General features: G+C 44.6%; 1 protein-coding gene across 1 annotated transcript in view; it reads left to right on the forward strand.

The window, feature by feature from the left end:
- ORMDL2 (ORMDL sphingolipid biosynthesis regulator 2) overlaps positions 1 to 21574 on the forward strand; it is a 36046-nt gene extending 14472 nt beyond the window's left edge. The window contains exon 4 of the mRNA XM_088473090.1: positions 19204 to 21574. Coding sequence (XP_088329216.1) covers positions 19204 to 19339 — 136 coding nt within the window. The 3' untranslated portion in view covers positions 19340 to 21574. The remainder of the gene's footprint in view (positions 1 to 19203) is intronic.
- The last annotated feature ends 515 nt before the right edge of the window (positions 21575 to 22089 follow it).

Genomic DNA, 22089 nt, shown 5'->3' on the forward strand with positions numbered 1-22089 from the left:
TCTCACCCTGGATACTCTTATGAACCTCTTCCACTCACTGGTCATCTCCAGATTGGACTACTGTAATCTCCTCCTATCTGGCTTCCGTGACTGCCACACCTCTCCACTTCAATCTGTCCTCAATGCTGCTGCCCAGCTCATCTTCCTCTCCAAACGTACTACTGCTACCTTCCCTCTCTTGTCTCCACTTCCCCATCAGAACCCAATTCAAGCTGTTCACTTACAAAGCCCACATCCAATTCTCTCCGATTTACATCTCTGATCTTAACTCCCTTCACACTCAAGCCCACCCTCTTCACTCCTCAAATGAATGCCGCCTCTCCTGACAACTGCTTACTTCCATTTCCGCCTCCAAGAGTTTGCCGGTGTTTGAACCGCCCCCCCAACCTCTGGAATTCTCTCCCTATCATACGCTCAACCTCTCTACAAAACTTCAAATGGGCACTGTACTGCCCACTTATTCACCAAAGCCATCCTGCTTTCATCCTAACCCACTCCATCATGCTCAATGTTTACTCCATTATTGTCTGCCTCTCCCCTTTGGAATGTAAGCTCTCACGAGCAGGTCCCTCTTTCCTCATGGGCTTTTCCTTCCCTTAATTATACGATCTTATACTCCATACTTCCTCAATGGCACCTAACCCTTGGTTTATGCCACCCTGCTGCATAATTGAGTGTTACAACCGCTAATGCAGCAATGTGTATAAAACATGTACTTGTCTTGCAGTCTTGTACTGTAAGTCGCTGTTTTCTTGTTTTTGCTTATTTGTTTATGTATTTTGTAAATCACTGCTGAACCCTTGTGGCGCCATACAAATAAAGGATAAGTCACTTTTTTTTTTTTTAATGCGGTTTTCCGTACGTACTTTGTAAGACACCCTGTGGCGCTATGTGTGTGTGTATATGTATATATATATATGTATGTATGCCCAATCTACATTTCAACAAAGACAAATGCCATGATCTTCTGTCATGTTTCTTACCTATTCAAAGTGCTTGTAAAGCAGCTATTCTCTATAATATACATTGCGGTGCTAAATAATGAACATGAAGGTACTGGAGTTGGTAGTTTTAGTTTAGAGCAGTGGTTCTCAAACTCTATCCTCAGGACCCCACACAGTTCACATTTTCCAGGTCTCCTGGCAGGTGCACAGGTGTAGTCATTACTCACTGACATATTTTAAAAGATCCACAGGTTGAGCTACTTATTTCACTTGTGATTCTGTGAGGAGACATGAAAAACATGCACTGTTTGGGGTCTTGAGGACAGAGGGCCTGATTCAGCTTTGGGAATAGAGTGAGAAATAGCACTTAACTGTGAATGTAGCCCACAAATACTGCACAGCTTTATTATTACTCTACAATTTACATGTCAGTTTGGACACCTCCCTCCCAAATCTAAATCTCTCTGCACATTTTAAATCTGCCCCACCTGCAGTGCAGCATTGTTTCACCAAGATGATCAGTTGAGGGAGATATCTCACTCTATTTCCATAGCTGAATACGGCCCAGAGTTTGAGAAACTGTGCTATAGTACCACCAACAGACCATGTTTGTGGATTTCTTTCATCGTGCACATGTGCATTAATCTATTTTGCTGTGTCAGTAATTATCCCACCTGCTTCCACAGACAGAAATCCTTTAAAACATGACCTGTTGTAGCTGGGTACACACTACGCAATCAGTTGCATGATATATATCGCTCCGACACTGATTGGATCGATATATTGTGCAGATCGCATAGTGTGTAAGCCTGTGCACACGCGTCATTCATTGTGCAGCACAGCAGATGGGACGATGCGTTGAATGACTCCATGCTTCCAAATGCAGCATGGAACTACACATTGCGCCGCCGTCTACTGCATCACGCAGTGTGTATGGACGGCACTATGTATCGCGCTGTCGCATCGTGCCGTCTCTGGGTGCACACATTTCTTTTTCAGGGTCCATAGGGATCCACAGGGATACCATGGGGATAATGTGGTGGAGTGATCCAGGCACCAAACAGTTAAGCTTTCAGCTCCCAGAATGCCCCAGGTCCTCCTCCACCTATAACCTTCCCCTGGCCACAGGCATTCATTCAGTTGTTCATTTGGTGCGGTAGGATTCAGACGCACCTTCGTAACAGGGGGACTGCTCAGACAGTTCCAAGCTTTAATTTTATGTTTTATTTTTATGTTCTAGAGTTAGCAGTGCTGAGCATAATAACTCCTGAACCGCACCACCGCCGTACAACACCAATAACGTCTCTGGTGATTTCGGCGGGTCATGGCAGAGCTTGCCAGCGGCGACGCCGGGGCCCAGACTGCAACCGGACGCACGGAGAAATCAAGTACGGCGATTAATCGCTTACAGGGAATCGTGTGTGGCAGTCCTTGCTTCCGGCATTTGAGTAGTTGATTTTAGGGTCCATGGCATTACATATGCATTGTATGTGGCTTTTTTTTTTTCTTTTTCGTTTATTGCTAGCTGCTGTGCTGATGCTGCCTTTGGTTTTTTCTTGGTACTTCACATTTACTAGTTATTTGTGAAGGCTGTCGTATTACATTGCATTGTTACCTTTTAAAGGGAAACAGGAGGTGGAGGCCCCTGTGCTGGTTTCATGTAAATCCTGTTTGGCGCCTCAGGACAGCACACAAACCATCCTGTATAGATATAAAGAACTACCTCACCAGTCCAGTCTACCAGCCCCTGTACAGGAGCCATCTTGGGTGTCAACCTTGTCTCAGGTGATGAAGCAGCTAGTGAATTATTTGGCTACTCCCACTCAGCCTCCTTTAATGGGATACCCACAGCAGTTTCAGCATGCTATGTTTGCTTTCCCTATATATTCTTCCTGGATGGATGTTTATGCCCACTCAAGTCGGAATATGGCTCAGTCGGTTGTTGCAAACAGACCGGTAGTCCCTAAGGCGCCTAAACGGGTGTTATCTTTTTATCAGTCTGCTCAGCATGTAGATTCAGACTCCTCTTCGTAGGAATCGGGTGATGCGCCGGGTTCTTCTCCAGGGTCTATCTCTAGAGAGGAGGACCATCCTTCTACAGTGGATGTCCCTTCTTTGGTGAGGGCAGTCAAATCAATCCTAAATATACAGGATGATAAGCCGGCTCCTAGACGGAAGGCTCCAGTGTTTTAAGCACCAGAAGGTGGTAAAAACTGAGCTTCCTAAATCTGAGCTGCTCACTGAACTTAAAAACTTAAAAATTTAAACGGTTCCATGTTGTGAATAGATTAGCATCTTTTTGTATCCTTTCCCAGCTACTGAATGTACTAAGTGGGAAATCCCTCCTACTGTGGATGCTCATGTGACGCATTTAGTCAGGAGTGCTAAGTTGCCTATTCGGTCAGCATCTTCTATTAAAGATTCTACAGATAGGAAAATTAAACATGTCTTTTAAAGCAGTATTTTCATTGTCTGGGGCTGTTATTCGGCCGGCTATGGCTGGGGCTTTGGTATCCAAGGCTGTTGAAGAATGGATGGGGCATTGGAGAATACTCTACCAAATGCTTCCAGAGAACAGCTGACATATATCTCCCACATATGGGAATCTGCATCCTATTTGGGAGAAGCTGCAATAGATGCGGGGCTCCTAGCTACTAAAGTGTCGGCAGCCTCTGCTATGGCTCGTAGAGCCCTTTGGCTAAGGTCCTGGATAGCCGATACGGGGTCAAAGAAGGCTCTGGAAACCTTATTTGGGAAATATAGTTTTTGGAGCAGAGTTAGATTTGATAGTGGATACTCTGGCAGCTTCAAAATCTGCAGGTCTGCCATCAACCGCAGTCTAGACAGTCTTTTTTTCGTTTTTTTCGAAAAAAAAAAAAAGACAGTCTTTGTCTTGGCCGTCTAGCTCTCGCAAACTAAAAGGTCCTGGCCAGCCAGACGTCCAGCTTCTAAGCCTGATGACAAATCCTCTGGATGATGGGGTGGGCCTCCTACTGGGGAATCCCAGGGTGGGAGGCAGACTTCTTCAATTTGCGGACTACTGGCATCAAACAACAACAGATGCCTGGGTCTGAGAACTGGTCTCTGAGGTATGCTCTCACTTTCTGGAGGCATCCTCCCGAGAAGTTTTTTTTCTTGTACATCTCCCCCCCCCCCCCCCCCCCCCCCATCGGAGCCTATCAAGGCCTTGGTGCTACAGGAGGCCATTTACTTCCTGCTGCAGGCAGGAGTGATTATCCCGGTTCCTGTAGTTCAACAAGGTAAAGGTTATTCCAATCTGTTTTTGTTCAGAAACCAAATGGTTCTCATCGCCCTATTCTAAATCTGAAAACCCTCAACAAGTTTATCCTTGTACCCAAGTTCCGTATGGAGACTCTCCGTTCAATTATGTTGGCACTGGAACCTGAGGATTTTATGGCTTCCCTGGACATTCAGGATGCGTATCTGCATGTGCCTATTACGCTATCCCACCAACAATTTCTACAGTTTGCTGTCCTGCAACAACATTACCAATTTCAGGCATTGCCCTTTTGGTCTATCAACGGCCTCTCGGGTCTTCACCAAAATAATGGCGGTGATGACTGCCTACCTCAGGCGTCAAGGAATCAGAATACTGCCATACCTGTGCGACCTTCTGATATTGGCACAGTCTCCGGCTGTTCTACAGCACCATCTCCAACTGACCATTGCCTGGCTACAGACGCACGGCTGGATAATCAATTTGAAGAAATCTTCCTTGTCTCCAACACAGCAGATGGTACATTTGGAGGCACTTTTGGATTATCAGGCACAAAGGGTGTTTCTGCCAGAGGACAAGATTGCTGTTCTATCATTGCAAGTACGCAAATTGCTATGCAATCGAAGGGTATCCATTCTATCAGCGATACAGGTCTTGAGGTCAATGGTATCCACCTTCAGCATGGTGGAATATGCTCCGTTCCTCTCCAAGCCTCTGCAACAATTGATTCTCTCCCATTGGAACGGACAGTATCATCTAATATGGTCCCGGAGGATCCTTCTCACTCCGGAGGTTTGGCTCTCTCTCGTGGTGACTAAAAAAGGATCATCTGGACAAAGGTCACCCATTCTGGCTTCCAAATTGAGTGCTCCTCCCCACGGACACCCTTCTCTGCGGATGGGGGTGCCGACAAGTCATCACACCTTTCAGGGAAGATGGACAAATTAAGAAAGTCATCTGCCCATAAACATTCTGGAGCTTCGAGCAGTATACAAAGCACTTATCATGGCACAGGACCTGCTGCAGGGCAGGCCGGTCCAGATCCAGTCCGACAACGCAACCACAGTAGCCTATCTCAACAAGGAGGCACGCAGTCATGAGGGAAGTGACTAACATTCTGATCTGGGCAGAACGTCATCTTCCAGGATGAATATTGCCAAGATAGCTGGAAGTCCTCAACTGGGAAGCGGACTTCCTAAGTCGTCAGGACATAAACGCCGGAGATTGGGCTCTTCACCCAGGTTTTTTTCAACTCCTGGTGACCAAATGTGGCCTACCAGAGGTAGGCCTCACTGCCTTACGTCACAATCACAAGGTCCCCAGGGACTGGTCCAGGACCAGAGACCCCTTAGCTGCATTCATGGACGAACTGTGATTTCAAATGATGCTTGGGGCACGAAAACTGTCCTCTGCTCACATCTATTACAGAGTTTGGCATTCTTTTGGTCAGTGGTGTTCCCACAGAAAGTATGACCCGAAGGTTTTTAGGGTTTCCCGGGTACTTTCTTTTCTCCAGGCTGGGTTAGACCTCTATCTCTGCCTGGCCACCCTGAGAGTTCAGGTTTCTGCATTGTCAGTTTGGTTTCAGCGAAAGATTGCTTTTTTGCCGGATGTTAGAACTCTTTTACAGGGTGTTCTGAGTTCAGCCACCCTTTGTGGTGGTACCCTGGGATTTGTCCATGGTTCTCAAGGGACTGCAAGTTCCCTCATTTGAACCTCTGGACTCAGTAGATTTGAAATGGTTGACAGCGAGGACACTTTTTTTTTTTTTTTTTGTCCTCGCTATCTCTTCTGCACGCAGTGTCTGATTTGGCAGCGCTGTCTTGTCGCTCCCCCTTTTTGATTTTTCACCAGGATAGAGCTGTTCTCCGTACACGGACTGGTTACCTTCCTAAGGTAGTGTCCCATTTTCATGTGAATGAAGAGATTGTGGTTCCAGCTTTACAGTCTTCAAACTTTTCTGTAGGAGAAGCCTCCCTGGATGTGGTTCATGCTCTCCGTATCTATGTGGATCGTACAGCCTTTTGGAAAATCAGATGCTCTTTTTGTGTTATATGGTCTTCACAAACGAGGATGGCCAGCTAACAAACAAACCTCTGGCTCTTTTGTTTACACACAGTCTGATCTCTACGTTCCAAGCATGGCAACAGCACATTCTACCCAGTCTGTGGGACCATCGTGGGCGTTCCATCGTGGTGCCTCTGCTGAACAATTGTGCAAGGCAGCCATGTGGTCTTTTGTCCACACTTTTCTTAGGTTCAACACCTTTGATACTTTTGCCTCTCAGGATTCTTCCTTTGGGCGGTGGGTTGTCCTTTCTGCTCAGGAGCGTCCCCACCCTTAGGGGAACTGCTTTAGGATATCCCCATGGTATCCCTATGGACCCTGAAAAAGAATATCAGAGTTATGGTAGACTTGCCTTTGTTAACTCTTTTTCTTCAAGGTCCACAGGGCACCCACCCTGACTCACCTGGCTGCGTTGGGTAATTTTTCTTTCGGTCACTGTTTCTGTCTTTTTGAGTGTTTCTGGTGTACGATTGTTCTTCCTTCTCATTTTTTCCTTTTCCTGCCTTGGGCTTGTTTACAAAACTGAATGTCTGTGGCCAGGGGCGGGATATATGTGGAGGACGACCTTGGGCATCCTGGGAGCTGAAAGCTTAACTGTTTTGGTGCCTTGATCACTCCAACCACATTATCCCCATGGTATCCCTGTAACTTTTTTTTTTTTCTTCAAGGTCCATAGAGTCCAAAGGTAAGTCTACCATAACTCTTATTGTGTAGTGTGTATCCAGCATTCAGGGTTGAGGTTGAGAACTACTGGTTAAGAGGATCAAGCCGTGCCAAGCCTCCTGTAGAATAATGTTGTTTAGTTTGGTTGCTTTGTGTAAATTACACTGTGCAGTCTTGGGACTGTTTGGCTTGTACTTATTCCATTTGTTAGTTTTGTGTTGCCTTCTCTGCAGGTGTTGATCATTGTGAGTCACTCTCTAGCTATTGCAATCAGGCTACAGTTAGCTTTATGTCACAGAGACAAATCTGTTTTTATTGCATGTTTGCAATGGATTATCTGATTTTATAGTTTATTGTAACAAACATTGCACATAGTGCTGTGAAGCCATCGTAACTCATTCCCCTAATAGCACTGCATTTTGAAGAGATGCACCGTAAGTGGCTAATGTGATTCACAGAAGCTCCTTTAATTTCTGGGGTTCACAATAATAAATCTATAACACATTCATGGGAAAATATTAGCTTTATTAAAGAGATTATTTTAAGATGGATTTCTCATTTAACTTTATATGACCACCATGTACTTTCATCCTTCTGCAGCAGATCAAGATGTTCAAGCAGATAACTGATATATTTGGGGACTTTGTATGTTTGTCTGCAGAAATGTACTGTGTAGTCGGGCAAATTCGTACACAGCGGCAAGGGGCAGTAATGTCACAACAGTTCAAATGACCTCAGCCCCAGCATTTTGACCAGTAGGATGCTGTGAAAACCATAATGTAAAATGTCAGTGCACAGGCTCAATACCCAATAACCTTTCACCCAAAGCACTCTGGAAATTCCATAGCAATAACACCTCACAAAGACAAGCCTATGTTATTTAATTGTATATGCCATCAAAGTATTGTAATAATAATAATTTTATTTATATAGCGCTTTTCTCGCATAGGACTTACATACATCAGAAAACATGGTACATTGTACAAGGATTTGGGTTGCCAACAAAAAACAAAAACCAGTAGAAAACCACACCGAGATAATTAAAATCAACTGAAATCTAGAGAGCACAATAAGCATATTGCAGGGTTGGTGCTTAACTTCTATGGGTTAAATATTCCACCCACAAAGGTACCAAATGAGGCAGCCGTTTTGAGCGCACTACGTAGGATTACCCTGGGTGGAATAAGAAGACACAAAATGGGTGTGGTTGCAGCGTCCTGTCGCTAGGAGTAAGGTCCCACCATAATAGTCAGGTCCATGTATCCATGTATTTTTCATCCCATCCACGAGTGTACCAGGTGAGGCAGCCATGGTGGGCGCACTATGAAGGTTGCACTGTGGGAGATAAGCCATACAAGAATCCAAGGCATAGATGGGAAAACTGACATGTGTGGCAGTATGCTATACCCTGTGAAAATAGATCCACATATAGTACATCCTTCCCATGGAGGGTGAACTTTAGTGGAGGTATAGCAAACCAGTATATCATGCATTGGAAGTACATTTTACAGAACAGTGATTAGGAAATACAGCAAACAGTGCTGCAGTTCAGGCGTGAGATTTCTGGGTGACCGAAACATTTGAAATATGAAATGCACTGAATGAATAGATCCACATGTTTGTTCATTCTGCCCAAGAAAGCTATCCGAGGCAGCCATCTGGGGCGCACTGCGTAGGTTACATCTGGAAGGGTGTGCAAGTAGCAGAAGTATAACGTCCAGGTGGAGAAAAATGAAAGAATAAATCGTGACTGCATTTTAAATTAAAACCATGTTAAACTTAAACAGAAATTAAAAAATGATAGTGTGTTCTGCAAAAAGTCATAGCGTCTCCTTCACACGAGTGTGTGGTCTCGTCACATCCGGCAGTTTGTGGAGTTCGATTTGGCTGCAGCATGAGGCAGCAGCCGAACCCAGTCTCAGGGGAGTGTAAATGAAGGTGGAATGACAGCATGCCTGTGCTGAGGTGTTTGTGAGATGCTTTACATTTTGTTAGAAAGTAGTCAAAAGTCCAAATCCAGTTCTAACTCCATGCTTCAGGTGACATGCAGGCAACAGTGGCAGGCAAGCCTGTGTGTGCAGGCTTTCAAATGAGTTCCCTTTTGCAGGAGAGGCTAGGTCAGCTGGTCAGTAGGAGGGAATGTTTCAGCAGTTTGTTCAACAAGCTAATTAATGGTGGTGGAAGATGCAAACTTTCAATACAGACTATTCTTGCAATAAAAGCCATCTGATATGGAAGATGGCATTAGTTTACCTGGAAAACAGATGAACGATGGTATTAAAATGGTATTGTAGACAAATATTGATGAGAAGAGTATACCATATTCTCTTTCTTTAGTATATTAAAGGGTTTGTGAAAACATGGCTGCTCCTGTAATGCCATTTATAAGCTCCAGTAGACTTATTAATATATAGTGCTTCCGCTGGACTGTTTCAAAATGGTCAGAGAGCGGTGCCCCGTTGAAATTGCTGAAATGCGCCCTGCCCTTATGGTGGCACCCCGCTGAAACAGCCATCTCCACCCGCAGTGTCGCATGGGGAAGTTCCAGTGAAACAATTGCCGGTGAGTGAATAGATACTGTGTGGCGTGAGCTTGGGGGCAGACCAAGATCTACAGTGATTAAAAAGGCAGTGTCTCTCAAAGTAACACCTCCTTTTTGAACATCCGCGCCCTGTTTTTCCACATGCACATAGACGAGTGCCCTTTTATAATAGCCGCCCTGCCCACTCTAGAATGAACACGAATATGGATATGTAAGGCTGAGCAATTGGTCATGGCATAAACAAAATTGGGTGATTCCGATGATCAAGGCTCCACTTGTTTTAGAGATCTCTACACAACCTATTATTTTTTTATGTATATACTTGTAATTTTGACACTGCAAGTATTCATTGCAGTAATTGTTGTGCTTCTTAAGCAAAAAAGTGATTTGGATCATTGTATAATTATTTGCTAAAGAAAAATCAAGTGCCCTCGCACACCTTTTCTTTTTTGCTTCATATGTCATAAGATGCTTAGCACAGGTAAGACGCTCCACCACAAGTACTGTAGCAATTGGATAAATTCCCTATTTGTTTTCTACTGCAAAATAATCTGTATATAGTAGGAGACTAAAGTACTCTGTAGTAGATTTTAAGAAAAATCACAAAGCATGGCTAAGTCGCAGAGTCCATGGCATGCCATATTGGGACATATGGCTAGATTTTAGGAAATGTGATGGAGGGCTTAGTTTCATTAAAATGTAAAGTAATAGTGGAATCCTCCCCTCTATAACAAAGCAGATACACTTCATACCCAAAAGTATATGAACTTCCATATGTGCTTGTTGAAAATCTCATTCCAAAACCAATAAAATATGAAGTTAGTCCCCTTTTGCTGCTATAGCAGTCTCCACTTTGAAGACTTTCCACTAGATTTTGGACCATGTCTGTGTGTATTTGCAGCCATTCTGCACTGTGACATTGTTGTTGTGCGATGAGTCCTTGCTTTCAGTTGCCGTTACAATTCATCCCAGAGGTTTTCATTAGCATTGATGTCAGGGCTTTGTGCAGGGCCAGTAAAGGCTTCCACACCAGCAAAAATATTATGGACTTTGCTTTATGCACTGTCATGCTGAAACCATAAATGCCTTCTAGAATGTCTCTGTATGCTGTAGCTTTAAGATTTATCTTCACTGGAACTTAGGAGCCCGTAAAAGACCCTAAACCGGTGGTTCCCAAACTTTTTTGAATCTCGGCACTCCAGTGTATCAGCATTGTTTGTTTTCACGGCGCCCCTAAGCCGAATGTTATTGAGAAATGAAAAAAAAAATGTAGTGAAGTAGTACAATTAAGTAAATTGTGCTTACCTGTCATCCTTAGGCTAAGTTATAGGGTGGTGGACAGGTTTGTGCTTCTATTTGTCCACATATTTACATTATATTGACCATAAATAATTTGATTTTGTGCTGGACCACCAACCAAAGGCACCCCTGCAAGTGCCCCGAGGCACCCCAGGGTGCTGCGGCGCACAGTTTGGGAACCACTGCCCTAAACCATTATTTCTCCTCCACCAAACTTTACAGTTGGCAGTAAACATCTACGCATGAAACCTCCTGACAAGCACAGATTTGTCCATCAGACTGACAGATAGCGATGCATAATTCATTACTCCATAGAAGATGTTTCTGCTGGTCCAGAGTCTAATGACAGTGTGCTTTTTAACTTTTTTTTTTTTTCTATCAAAATGTTTAACTATAGCATAGCTTTGTCCCAAGTACTGTTTAATGCAGAGTTTCCCATTACAGTCCAGGTTTTAAGGATATCCATGCTTGAGTCCAGATTGTTAAATCAAATTGACTGAGATACTAATTAAATCCCCTGTGCTCAAGCACCCTTAAAACCTGGACTGATCTTAAATTGTCCTGTCTTCTTTTTAAAAATACTGTCTTCCCAATTAACTTTAGATTGAATATTCTTTCATATCAGCTCGGCTTCTTCCCTTCCCTAAAACAAATTTTGAGTATTACTTCTCTGGTTGTTTTTCTTTCCTTGTTATTTCCTTTTGGGAGATATGGCCCCTAGAACTGTACACTGTATTCGAGATGAGGTCCTAACAATGAAGAACATGTAAACCTACTAACAATGAAGGAACATATGAAGTGTGAATATTACATCTGTCCTACTATCCAACTGGGTGGGTGTTTTCTCATTTGTGGCCCACACTGCTGACTTGCCTTAGATCACCTGGCCCATTACATCTCTATTCATAAGCATTATTGCATATAACAAATTCAAAAATGAAAATTATTTCAATAGACTTCTTTTTCTCCTTCATCCACTGGGAACAATGGAGCTATGCTGGGGTATATTTAATAGTGTGTGGAGCCTGGCACTTTTTAAATCTGAATAGATTTGATACAGGCTCCTCCCCCTCTATAACCCACCTAACTCTGTTTAAGTTAAGTGCCTGATGGAGCTAGGTGCGCGTTCAGGCTTCTGCTCAGCTTGGTGATTTTTATTATTTGAATTATTTATTTATTTTTTTACTTTTTTTTTACTGTTCTGGGGTAGACTCTGTACTGCGGGAGTCTGCTTGTTTTGTGGGATCTGCCACACAGTAGTGTTGGTGGGACTTATGGGGTCTTGGCTAGCAGGGATCCCGGAGGATCCCTGGACTGTGGCTGACGCGACAGGGGTCAGGTAAGCAGCGGATCACCATGGGGGTGGCCCGCTGAACAGCAGTCCATTTTTTCCGTCAGGGCTGGGGACTCCCTGGGGATGATAGCAGTGGTGCCAGGCACAGAGTCCTGCGCTTCCACAGGCCCACCGGATACACAGGCTGGCGGGTGCAGTGGCACTTTAGGAGCTCCAGCGTCACGGGGATTAAACGCTGGCCAGGGGAGGCAGCCTTCCCTGTACACAGCAGGCTCCTCCCCGCTGCACAGCGCGCTATTCCACCACGGTCTGGTTAATCTGTGTCATGTCTCCTCCTCCGGATCCACCCCCTCAGAGGTCTCCAGCAGCTGTTTTTCTTTTGGCTGAAGTCGCAGATCACAGCAGGCGGTGCGGAGCCCAGGTCCCCCTACATACCTCTCCTCCAAGAGTCAACGTATGTACCACTATTTCCTACCAGACTGAGTCTGTGTAGTTGAGGTGTAGTTCCATTAGTGCAGGTGTGTTTCTTCTGCATGGTGTGGGGCTTTATGCTTGCGCTGTCTGCCTGTACTTTTCTTACTGTCAACCATTTTACTTTCCCTGTACCTTTCCATTATTAATAGCTCTTTCAGTAAAAGTGCTGTCTGGGTGGGATATTGCCTCAGTTATCTGTGTGATGGGTCACATACCACGTGTGCACTATCCTCTATGATGTCTGATTATTGAGGAGGATGTGCAAAATCTTGCTCCTGTCCTGCTTTCATGCTCTAAATGTAAGGCAGGCATAGGGGAAGGAGTTTTAATCTAGGAGGGTTTATGTGGGACATGTTTTACCCAAGCTGGCCCCTCTATTATCTCTGGTGCCGCTCAAGAACCCCCTTGAGCTAGTTTTGCGCAGGCTGTGACTACAATTGCAGACCATTTGGCAGGACCTCCTGTGTTTACCCAAATAGGGTTCACACAGCAGACTGTCATGCCATCTCCTATGCAGGTTTTCCCAAGGCAGTTGGTGGTGGCCCAGAGCCTCCGCAACAGGCGGCTCCGGCGGTTTCTGATCCGGTATGGGTAAATGCTCTCTCCACTACGGTGAAAAATCTTACAGAGATTTTACAGGGGGAATCCCCCCTTAGACTGGCTAAGAGACCGTTATTGTCATCTCAATCTACACATTACGATGATGATGACATAATGACAGACGACAGAGAGGTTCCTTCACGGGAGGCGGAGCCTAAGTCAAAGGTTTATATTCCAGACCCGATACGGGCTGTCCGTTTGGCCATGGTTATAGAAGAGGAGTAACCTCCGATGTCTAGAGGCAAACATGCCTACTTCAAGGATGTAAAGGCTTCATCTGCCATATTTCCCTTGTCAGATCAACTGGTGAACCATGTGGAGGAGGCATGGAAATCACCTGGTAAACATTTCCAGCCCCAAAGGCGCCTGGTTTATGCCTATCCCTTTTGTTGAATATTCTCAAAATGGGAAACTCCCCCACAGGTGGACTCTCACGTAACCCGTTTAGTTAAAAGTGCGACTCTGCCTATGCCGTCCATGTCTTCCCTGAAAGACACTACGGTCAGGAAGGTGGAGATTTGCTTGAAGTCCATATATTCCCTGTCAGGGGCAACTGCCAGACTGGCCATGGCTATCTGCTGGGTGGCCAGAGCTATGGAACGCTGGGCGGACTCTCTGGAGGAGTTTTTCTTTGGATGCTACCAGTGAACAAGTGATTCTGGTGGGTAATCCCCAAGATTCGGCTACATATATAAATGAAGCGACTTTGGATGTCTGCCTCAACATCTCGTGGGTGTTTGCTGCAGCAATTTCTGCACGTCGCTCCCTATGGTTCGCTCTTGGAGAGCTGATGTGGGTTCTAAAAAAAGGTTTGGAGTGTTTACCTTATAATGGTCAAGTCCTGTTTGTCTGGACTTGGACAAGATCGTTGATATGTTGGCAGCACCAATTCTGCATGTCTGCCTTCTGCTCCTGCTCCTTCGGGGTCCCGGGCCTCGTCCTTTCGGCCCTATCGGTCCCAAGGTAAGCCTAAAGCTCAGTCCTTTCCTAGACCATCAGGCAACAGGAAAACTGCAAAGCCCAAGAAGCAGGCTTGGAGTGCTAGACATCCGGCTGCCAAGTCTGATGACAAGTCCTCAGCCTGACTGGACGGACCTCCCCTTGGGGGTTCCCAAGGTGGGAGGCAGACCTCTTCAGTTCACTCCAGTTCTGGTGCCGGACCACCATAGAAGTGGTCTCTCACTGGTACGCCCTTTCTTTCCGAAGAAGGCCTCTCCATCAGTTTTTCTGCACATGTCTTCAGTCATACAAGGACAAGGCCTTACGGATTCAGGTGGCAATTCAATCATTGCTTCAAGCGGGGCTCATTATATCGGTCCCGTTACCCTAGAGGGGGACGGGTTACTATTCCAGTCTGTTTTTAGTTCAAAAACCTATTCTCAACCTCAAGACCCTGAACAAATTCCTCAGGGTACCTCGGTTCAGAATGGAAACCCTACGCTCCATTATCCTGGCTATGGAAACTGGGGACTTTATGGTGTCGTTGCATATTCAGGATGCATACCTGCATATTCTGATTGCTTCATCTCACCAATCTTTTCTCTGGTTTGCTGTACAACGCCAGCATTTCCAGTTTCAGGCTCTGCCGTTTGGCCTTTCTACTGCCCCTTGGGTATTCACCAAAGTTATGGCGGTAATGGCAGCCCATCTGCGGTTACAAGGGCTCCACCTGTTACCCTACTTGGACGACCTGTTACTGCTGGCAGGGTCACCAGAGGTACTTCAACACCATCTGAAGCTGACAATATCGGTGCTGCAGACTCATGGGTGGTTGATCAATTGGAAGAAGTCCTCCTTGACTCCTTCCCAGAGGGTTCTCCACCTGGGAGCTCTGTTGGATTCTTACCAGCATAGGATCTTTCTAACCACAGGAAAGATCTCCACTTTGCAGACGCGAGTATGCAGATGTCTCCACAGTCACCGATTTTGTCCATTCACTCAGCAATGAGATTACTGGGATCCTTCAACATGTTGGAATTATCATCTTTCAACATGTTGGAATATGCCCAGTTTCATTCCCGGACTCTGCAGAAGTTGATCCTAGCCAGGTGGGACGGATCACCTCATCGTATAAGGACACAAACAATGATGCTCTCTCCGGAGGTGCATCTGTCTCTGACTTGGTGGTTACAGACGGGTCACCTCACCAAGGGGCGCCCCTTTTGGATTCCGGATTGGGGCGCAGTGACAGGTCCACACTTCTTTCGGGAAGGTGGACATCAGAGGAGTCTGCCCTTCCAATCAACATATTGAAACTTCGGGCAGTCTTCAGGGCCTTGCAGCAAGCCAGACTAATACTTCACGGAAAGCCCGTGCAGGTTGTCAGACAACGCCACGACGATGGCTTACATAAATCAAGGAGGCACTCTAAGTCAGGTGGCAATGACCAGTGTCCCGCTTTCTGACTTGGGCAATCTCCCAGCTATATCGGCAGTGTTCATACCAGGAGTGCTCAACTGGGAAGCGGATTTCCTCAGCCGTCACAACGTACTTCCAGGGGAATGGTCTCTTCACCAGGAAGTGTTTCAGCTCCTAGTGGACAAGTGGGGCCTTCCGGAAATGGACCTCATGGAGTCCAGAATAAGAGATGCATGGGCTCTCCTGGTAGACGCTCTGTCAGTCAAGTGGACCTTCCAGTTTGCGTATCTGTTTCCTCCAGTCTCCCTCCTTCCTCGAGTACTTTGGAAGTTCAAGAAAGACTGAGGCACCGCTTGCTGGTGGCTCCAGCATGGCCCAGACGTCACTGGTACTCAAATCTTTTTCAGATTCTCTCCATCGACACTCTGTTAGTGTTGCCTCAACGTCCGGACCTGTTTATTTCAAGGTCCTTGCCTTTACCCGGACCTGGGTCGTCTGTCTTCGACGGGGTGGCTATTGAGACATCCCTCCTAAGGTCCAAGGGTTTTTCTGGCTCTCTGGTTAACACCATGCTCAGAGCACGTAAACCAGCCTTGGCCAGGATTTACCACAGGGTGTGACCTACCTGGTTTCAGTGGTGTCGTCCCAAAGGTTACGATCCCCAGGTGTTTCTGATATCCAGGACTTTGGGTTTCCTTCAGGCAGCTTTGAACCTTGGCCCCCGCACAAGCCTCACTGAAGGTGCATGTCTCTGCACTTTAGTGTGGTTCCAGAGAAGGATTGCTCCTCTTCCTGATATCTGCACTTTCCTACAGGGTGTCCTTCGCATTCAGCCTCCCTTTGTTCCCCCTGTAGCGCCTTGGGATTTTGCTGTTGTCCTTTAAGGCCCTTCAGGAACATCCATTTGAACCCCTGGACTCAGTGGATCTCAAATGGCTTACAGCTAAGACTGGTTTTTCTTCTGGCTATAGCTTCTGCCAGAAGAGTGTCAGACTTGGGGGCTCTCTTGCCGTTCCGTTTCTGGTGTTTCAACCAGGACAGGGCAGTGCTTCGGACTCGCTCTGGTTTTCTTCCTAAGGTGGTGTCTAGTTTCCACATTAATGAGGAAATTGTTGTACCGGCCTTTAATTCTCCATACCTCTCGGCATGTGAGGCCTCATTGGATGTGGTACGTGCCCTCAGGATTTATGTGGACAATACCAGTTCCCTTCGGAAGTCAGACTCCTTTTTGTCGTCTATGGATTCCACAAGAAGGGATGGCCAGCCATTAAACAAACTTTGGCTAGATGGATTCGCTTGACTAACTCTGAGGCTTACACTCATGAGGGCCTTCCAGTAGCGCCCTCTGTTACTGCTCATTCTACTCTCTGTGGGTCCTTCGTGAGCAGCTCGCCGTGGCACCTCGGCTGTTCAGCTTTGTAAGGCGGCCACGTGGTCTTCTGTCCAGACTTTTGTGAGGTATTATGCTTTTGATACCTTCGCCTATCAGGATGCTTCCTTTTGGCGGCGGATTCTCCTCTCTGCACAGGAGTGTCCCCACCCTTAAAGGGACTGCTTTGGGACATCCCCAAGGTATCACTGTGGATCCCTATGGACCCTGAAGTAGAAAAGAGATATGGTAAGAACTTACCTTTGTCATCGCTCTTTCTACGAAGTCCATAGGGACTACAAGGCACCCACCCTGTCGCACTTGGGCTTCACTCTAGTCGCCGGTTTCTCAGTCTCCTTTTCTGTGAGTGTGAAATTCTTGTGTGTTTCAGACTTTCTTCTCTTTTTTTTTTTTTCTCCTCCGGCCTATGGCTTGTTACGTAACTGAGCTGCCTTGGCCTGGGGGCGGGGTATAGAGGGAGACCCAGTGCATCCTGGGAGGACAAATTTACTGCGTAAGGGGCCCGGATGACTGCTTCGACTATACCCCAAGGTATCCCTGTGGAAACTATGGACTTCGTAGAAAGAGAGATAACAAAGGTAAGTTCTTACCATATCTCTAATTGTCGGCTCAATAATACTCCGTGATATCTGTTTTTCCCAGAGTGTTAGCTTAACCTACCTAACATTCTCCATTACCTTTTTATGCTTGTCTGGGGTGCTTCGTTCATTGTTTTGTCAATTGCAGCACTGTAACCGGTATAGAAAAACTTTGATTCTACTGTTTTTGTTTTGTTTGTTTGTTTGTTTTTTTTTGTTTAAACACATCGTCATTTGCTGCACTTTAGCCCCGTACACACTGGACGATATATTTGAACGATATATTGTTGAAATTGTCCAGTGTGTATGCACTTAACGTAGAACGATGCCCGTTCCCGCGGGTCGTTAGCGGTATCCCCAGTCATGTGTACATGCAGTCCAATCTGGGGATATTGTTAGTGATGCCAAATGCAGCATGGCTCCGCTCCCCACTGGGACCTCTGTTTCACCCACCCGCAGGTGAAGACGGCATCTGCCATGTTTTAGGGCATTCTGCCCTTTTGAAATCCGGGTCTGGTGCGGCGCCCTGCTAAAACAGCCTAGCGGGAATGCAAAACCTTTTTTTAAAAATTCTACCCTTTTGATACTTTTGCATCCACGTAAGCTTGTTTTGCGTGCAGGGTGCTTCAAGCAACCACAGCACGCTCCCTCCCATAAGAATTGCTTTGAAACATCCCCAACATAGCTCCAGTGGATGAAGGAGAAAATTTTAGATTTTTGTATTAACCAGTAAAATCCATTTCTCCAATTCCATGGGGGACGCTTGATGTCCTCCCCTGCACAGTTGTCTTTTTCTTTCTCTCCGTCTAGGTTGTGTGAATGTTACCTCTTCTTCGAGTTTGGACGTGTCGTCCTTTTAGGTTCAGGTATCTTTTTCCTATTGTTCCTCTCTCCTATCCGACTCTCTTTTGGGGTTTGTTAAATTTAAACGGTAGTCAGGTGGGGTATTGAGGGGGGAGGAGCCTGTTTCAAATCTATTCAGATTTAAAGTGCCTGGCTCCACACACCACAAACTATACCCCAGCGTTGCTCCTGGAGAAATGGATTTTACTGGGCAGTACAAAGTCCCATTTTTTTTTTTTTTTTTTTTCCACTCAACTAATCACACCTAGCAGCTGTCTTTTCTAATGTGATAAGTTTCCACACTGCAGTTTTATAGTAGAACTAAAAATCTTTTGTAACCTGATGCCAAGCAACTGCTCTATCACTGGTGAGGGCAACAGGGCCATAATTGGATATGTGTGAGCGGTTCTGTCGCCCAGGGTGCAAGACTAAGGGGGCGACACTATTGTTACCCCATTGGCACCTGTATTTGACTTGCAATGTGCTTAGAATTGCAACGTGGAGCAGACCCAGAAATCTGCTTCCTGGCCCTCCTTCCGTGACACTGTGAGTGCCCAGAGTGATCTCTAACTCTCTGTATGAAACGTTAACTTTTTTAATTAAAATGGTATCAGAAAAAGTACATCAATGAAATGTAAGAGCATCTCTGGTGGGGTATATTGGGTACTAACTTTGTTAATCCCTGTCCGCAGTCAGTAAATGCAGTACATCTGTGGGTTAGAATTTTACACCTGTTGCTCCATAGGAGCGTAATGGCTTTGGGTGAACATTTAGCTCTATCCTAAATATTTCAGTGAGAAACCTAGACCTTACGCCTGCATTAAATAAATGTATCTGCTAAAGTCATTTTTAGTAAGATGATATGTGAACTTTACAAAGAGTAATGTAATCCTGTCTTCTTGTTCCCCTGCAGATACCTCCTTGCCAGCTTTTACACCAAGTATGACGCAGTCCATTTCCTTATCAACACATTGTCACTGCTTAGTGTCCTCCTTCCAAAGCTCCCACAGTTTCATGGTGTCAGGATATTTGGGATTAACAAATACTGAATAGGACATTTATAGTAGTATCTCCGCCCGCTGGCTGTCAGATGATCGATCTACTGCATGGCAGAACATGTTGGGGAAGCTAATACTCATAATGGTGCTCAGGATATCTGGCTATATAATATTGTGGCATTAAATTGACCGCTTCTGTAGATATCTTTCCTAATGCAATGCTCCAAGATCCATGCAGATGGATAATCAGACTATCTTTGTGCTCATTGCTGCAGCCAGTGTAGAAGTGGCATTCTGCTGGACTCAACTATTACAAGTTGAAAAAAAAAAAAAAAACAATTTCTTTACTATGGGTGAGATAAATGAGATGCTTTGTTTGCTAACAAGCAGAAAAGTGGAGCTCACTTATTCCATATAGTAGCTGTACTTTGCAGTGATGAAGAAAAATCCTCTATATGTATGTGAAGGTCTCATAAACCCTTCCCTCCATCCAGTCACTTAAGTCTGTCATCCATATTCTGTGATGCAAGGATTTTCTTTTCTATTTGTAACCTGTATCATTTTTAGGTTTTGGCAGCATTCCTCTTCACTACAGCCCACGGGTGTCTAACTATATGAAAACTGAAGAATTGCAAAATAAAAAAGGAACTAAACATGGATGATATCCTATATTACATGAATTTAGCTGCTATGATCAGTACATTTGTCCCAGTATAAAAAAACGATTGAATGGAGTTTGTTGTTGAACATACAGTACTACCATTTAAGGGTTCACTCAGAGCCTGGCCAGCCAGCTTCTGTTGGGGGGTGGGGGGGCTATGACATTTGCTGTCCGACTGTCCCCATTCAATGGTCTCTGGTCCAAATGATTACTAGTAGCAGCTAAATGGGGCAAACTGGGGATGGCCTGTTGATGGGTACACATACCAGTGTAATAGTAAAGGTAATGGGTGGCCATTTGTGGACTACACATTTAATGCTGCACGCATTGGTTTAGTGACCCATGAGCTTATTCATATCATTGAATAGGAAAAAAACACATGAGCTATGTAGTTTTAATCTAATTTACACAGAGTTAACCATGTATCTCTCTTACAATCACCTCATTGTTTTTTTGGTAGCAGTAATTGACTGTTGCTACATCCAGCTCTTGTAAGGAACCCATCCCATCTGAGCTTAGTGATTTGTTTTAATATGGTCTTGGTTTTTCTTCTGTGAATTGCCTAAGAAAATATAAAAGCAATGAACGAACTGGCACTCTAGAAATGCAGTGATATGTATCCTGCCCACATGTCTTCTTGAAATATAACACACACATTCCCTTATCTAAAGTAAATATCTAATTAACTTTGTTCATCTCAGCTGCTACGGACATTGGAGTGAGTCTGTCTGTAGGAGATACACTGTATAACTTAATAGACTGGTGCTGAAGCTATGCCTTATCCAATTACAATAAACTATTAAAGTCTTTGGCAACTGAACCTCTGGTCTGTATGATGATAAACAATCTATACTTGTGTCTATATGTTTAGAATAAAAGCTAGTCAGACGTTCAATGGGTTAAGGCCGTGGAATACAGTTTCTTCTTAAAATTATGATGAACATGGGCAACAAACATGGTGTGCAAATGCCACTGCACCACTCTAGATCACATCAGTTATGTATGGGAATAATCATTTACTATAACTAGCCCACATCTTCTGCTTACATTCCATTTATGTTACTGATTGTACAAAGGTTTGATCACAGCATCCTGTAATTCTGACAATGTAGTCTGGGCATTTACTGTGCCATCCATGTATGTTGATTCATCTTTTACCGTAATGCCTTAGATATTTTCTATGACTTTACTAGCTCCTTTTGAACAATATACATGGTGTAGAGGGGTTGTTGAACGAGAGAATATCTGAGTATGGGACAAGGGTGGCATATCCCACAGCTGCTTCATTGCAGGCCAATCTTAATTTTTGGCACTCCCAGCCTCAGGCAATCTGAGGGATTCAATATCATTTGAAGGTTGCCTTGCTCTGAGTAAAGGTGTTTGCTTTCTTAAATAAGCACAATACACTCTAACAAGAAGTCCTGCATGTAATGTGTGTTGTGAAAGGATGTTTAAAATGTTGATTTTTAGATTTGCACAGAGAATGAGTGAAATAACTGCAGACCAAAGCTTTTACCTTTCCAGTAATCCTCACTTTGGAGCCTGATCTCAGTGTGTGCATGTGTATATATAAAATGTAATGTATATTTCAGAAAGTATGCAAATAAATTCAAATTATACACTTAGTGTAAGGTAGTGATCATTTTTACAGTTGCAACAGCATGAACACTGTTATCTGACACTTTTGATTGCCAATGTCCTACTTACCAGAATGGAATTTAGCACAGAAAAAAAAAATGTTTTTATTTTAAAACTCTGTACATATTCATGCATTTGAAATTGATAAATCGGTTATAAGATGGTTATTTAGCATGGTCATGGGGATTATTTTTTGGCAAAGGTGTACCAAGAAAAGATGAGATATACTGTGTACACTTCAGTAGAATTCTTGTTAGCATAAGTGTTTAATTCACTATTGTAGGTGAGCTCAAACTGGGTATAAAGCTTAAAATTCCCTTTGCCAATGTTGTGTTCTCTCTCGGCATAAGTCAGGTTGCGCAAAGTCTTTCAATTTATTTCCATAAAGACTAAAACTTTTAAATATTGACAATTCGCTGCAAACAAGAAAAATGTCTCGTATAAAAAAAAAAAAAGTCTTTGGCAGGAGGAGATGATCCATACAGATAGTATAAGCTTTGTG

This window comes from Taudactylus pleione, unplaced genomic scaffold (assembly GCF_031769625.1).
Source record: "Taudactylus pleione unplaced genomic scaffold, aTauple2 ptg000130l, whole genome shotgun sequence".
Taxonomy (NCBI): Eukaryota; Metazoa; Chordata; class Amphibia; order Anura; family Myobatrachidae; genus Taudactylus; species Taudactylus pleione.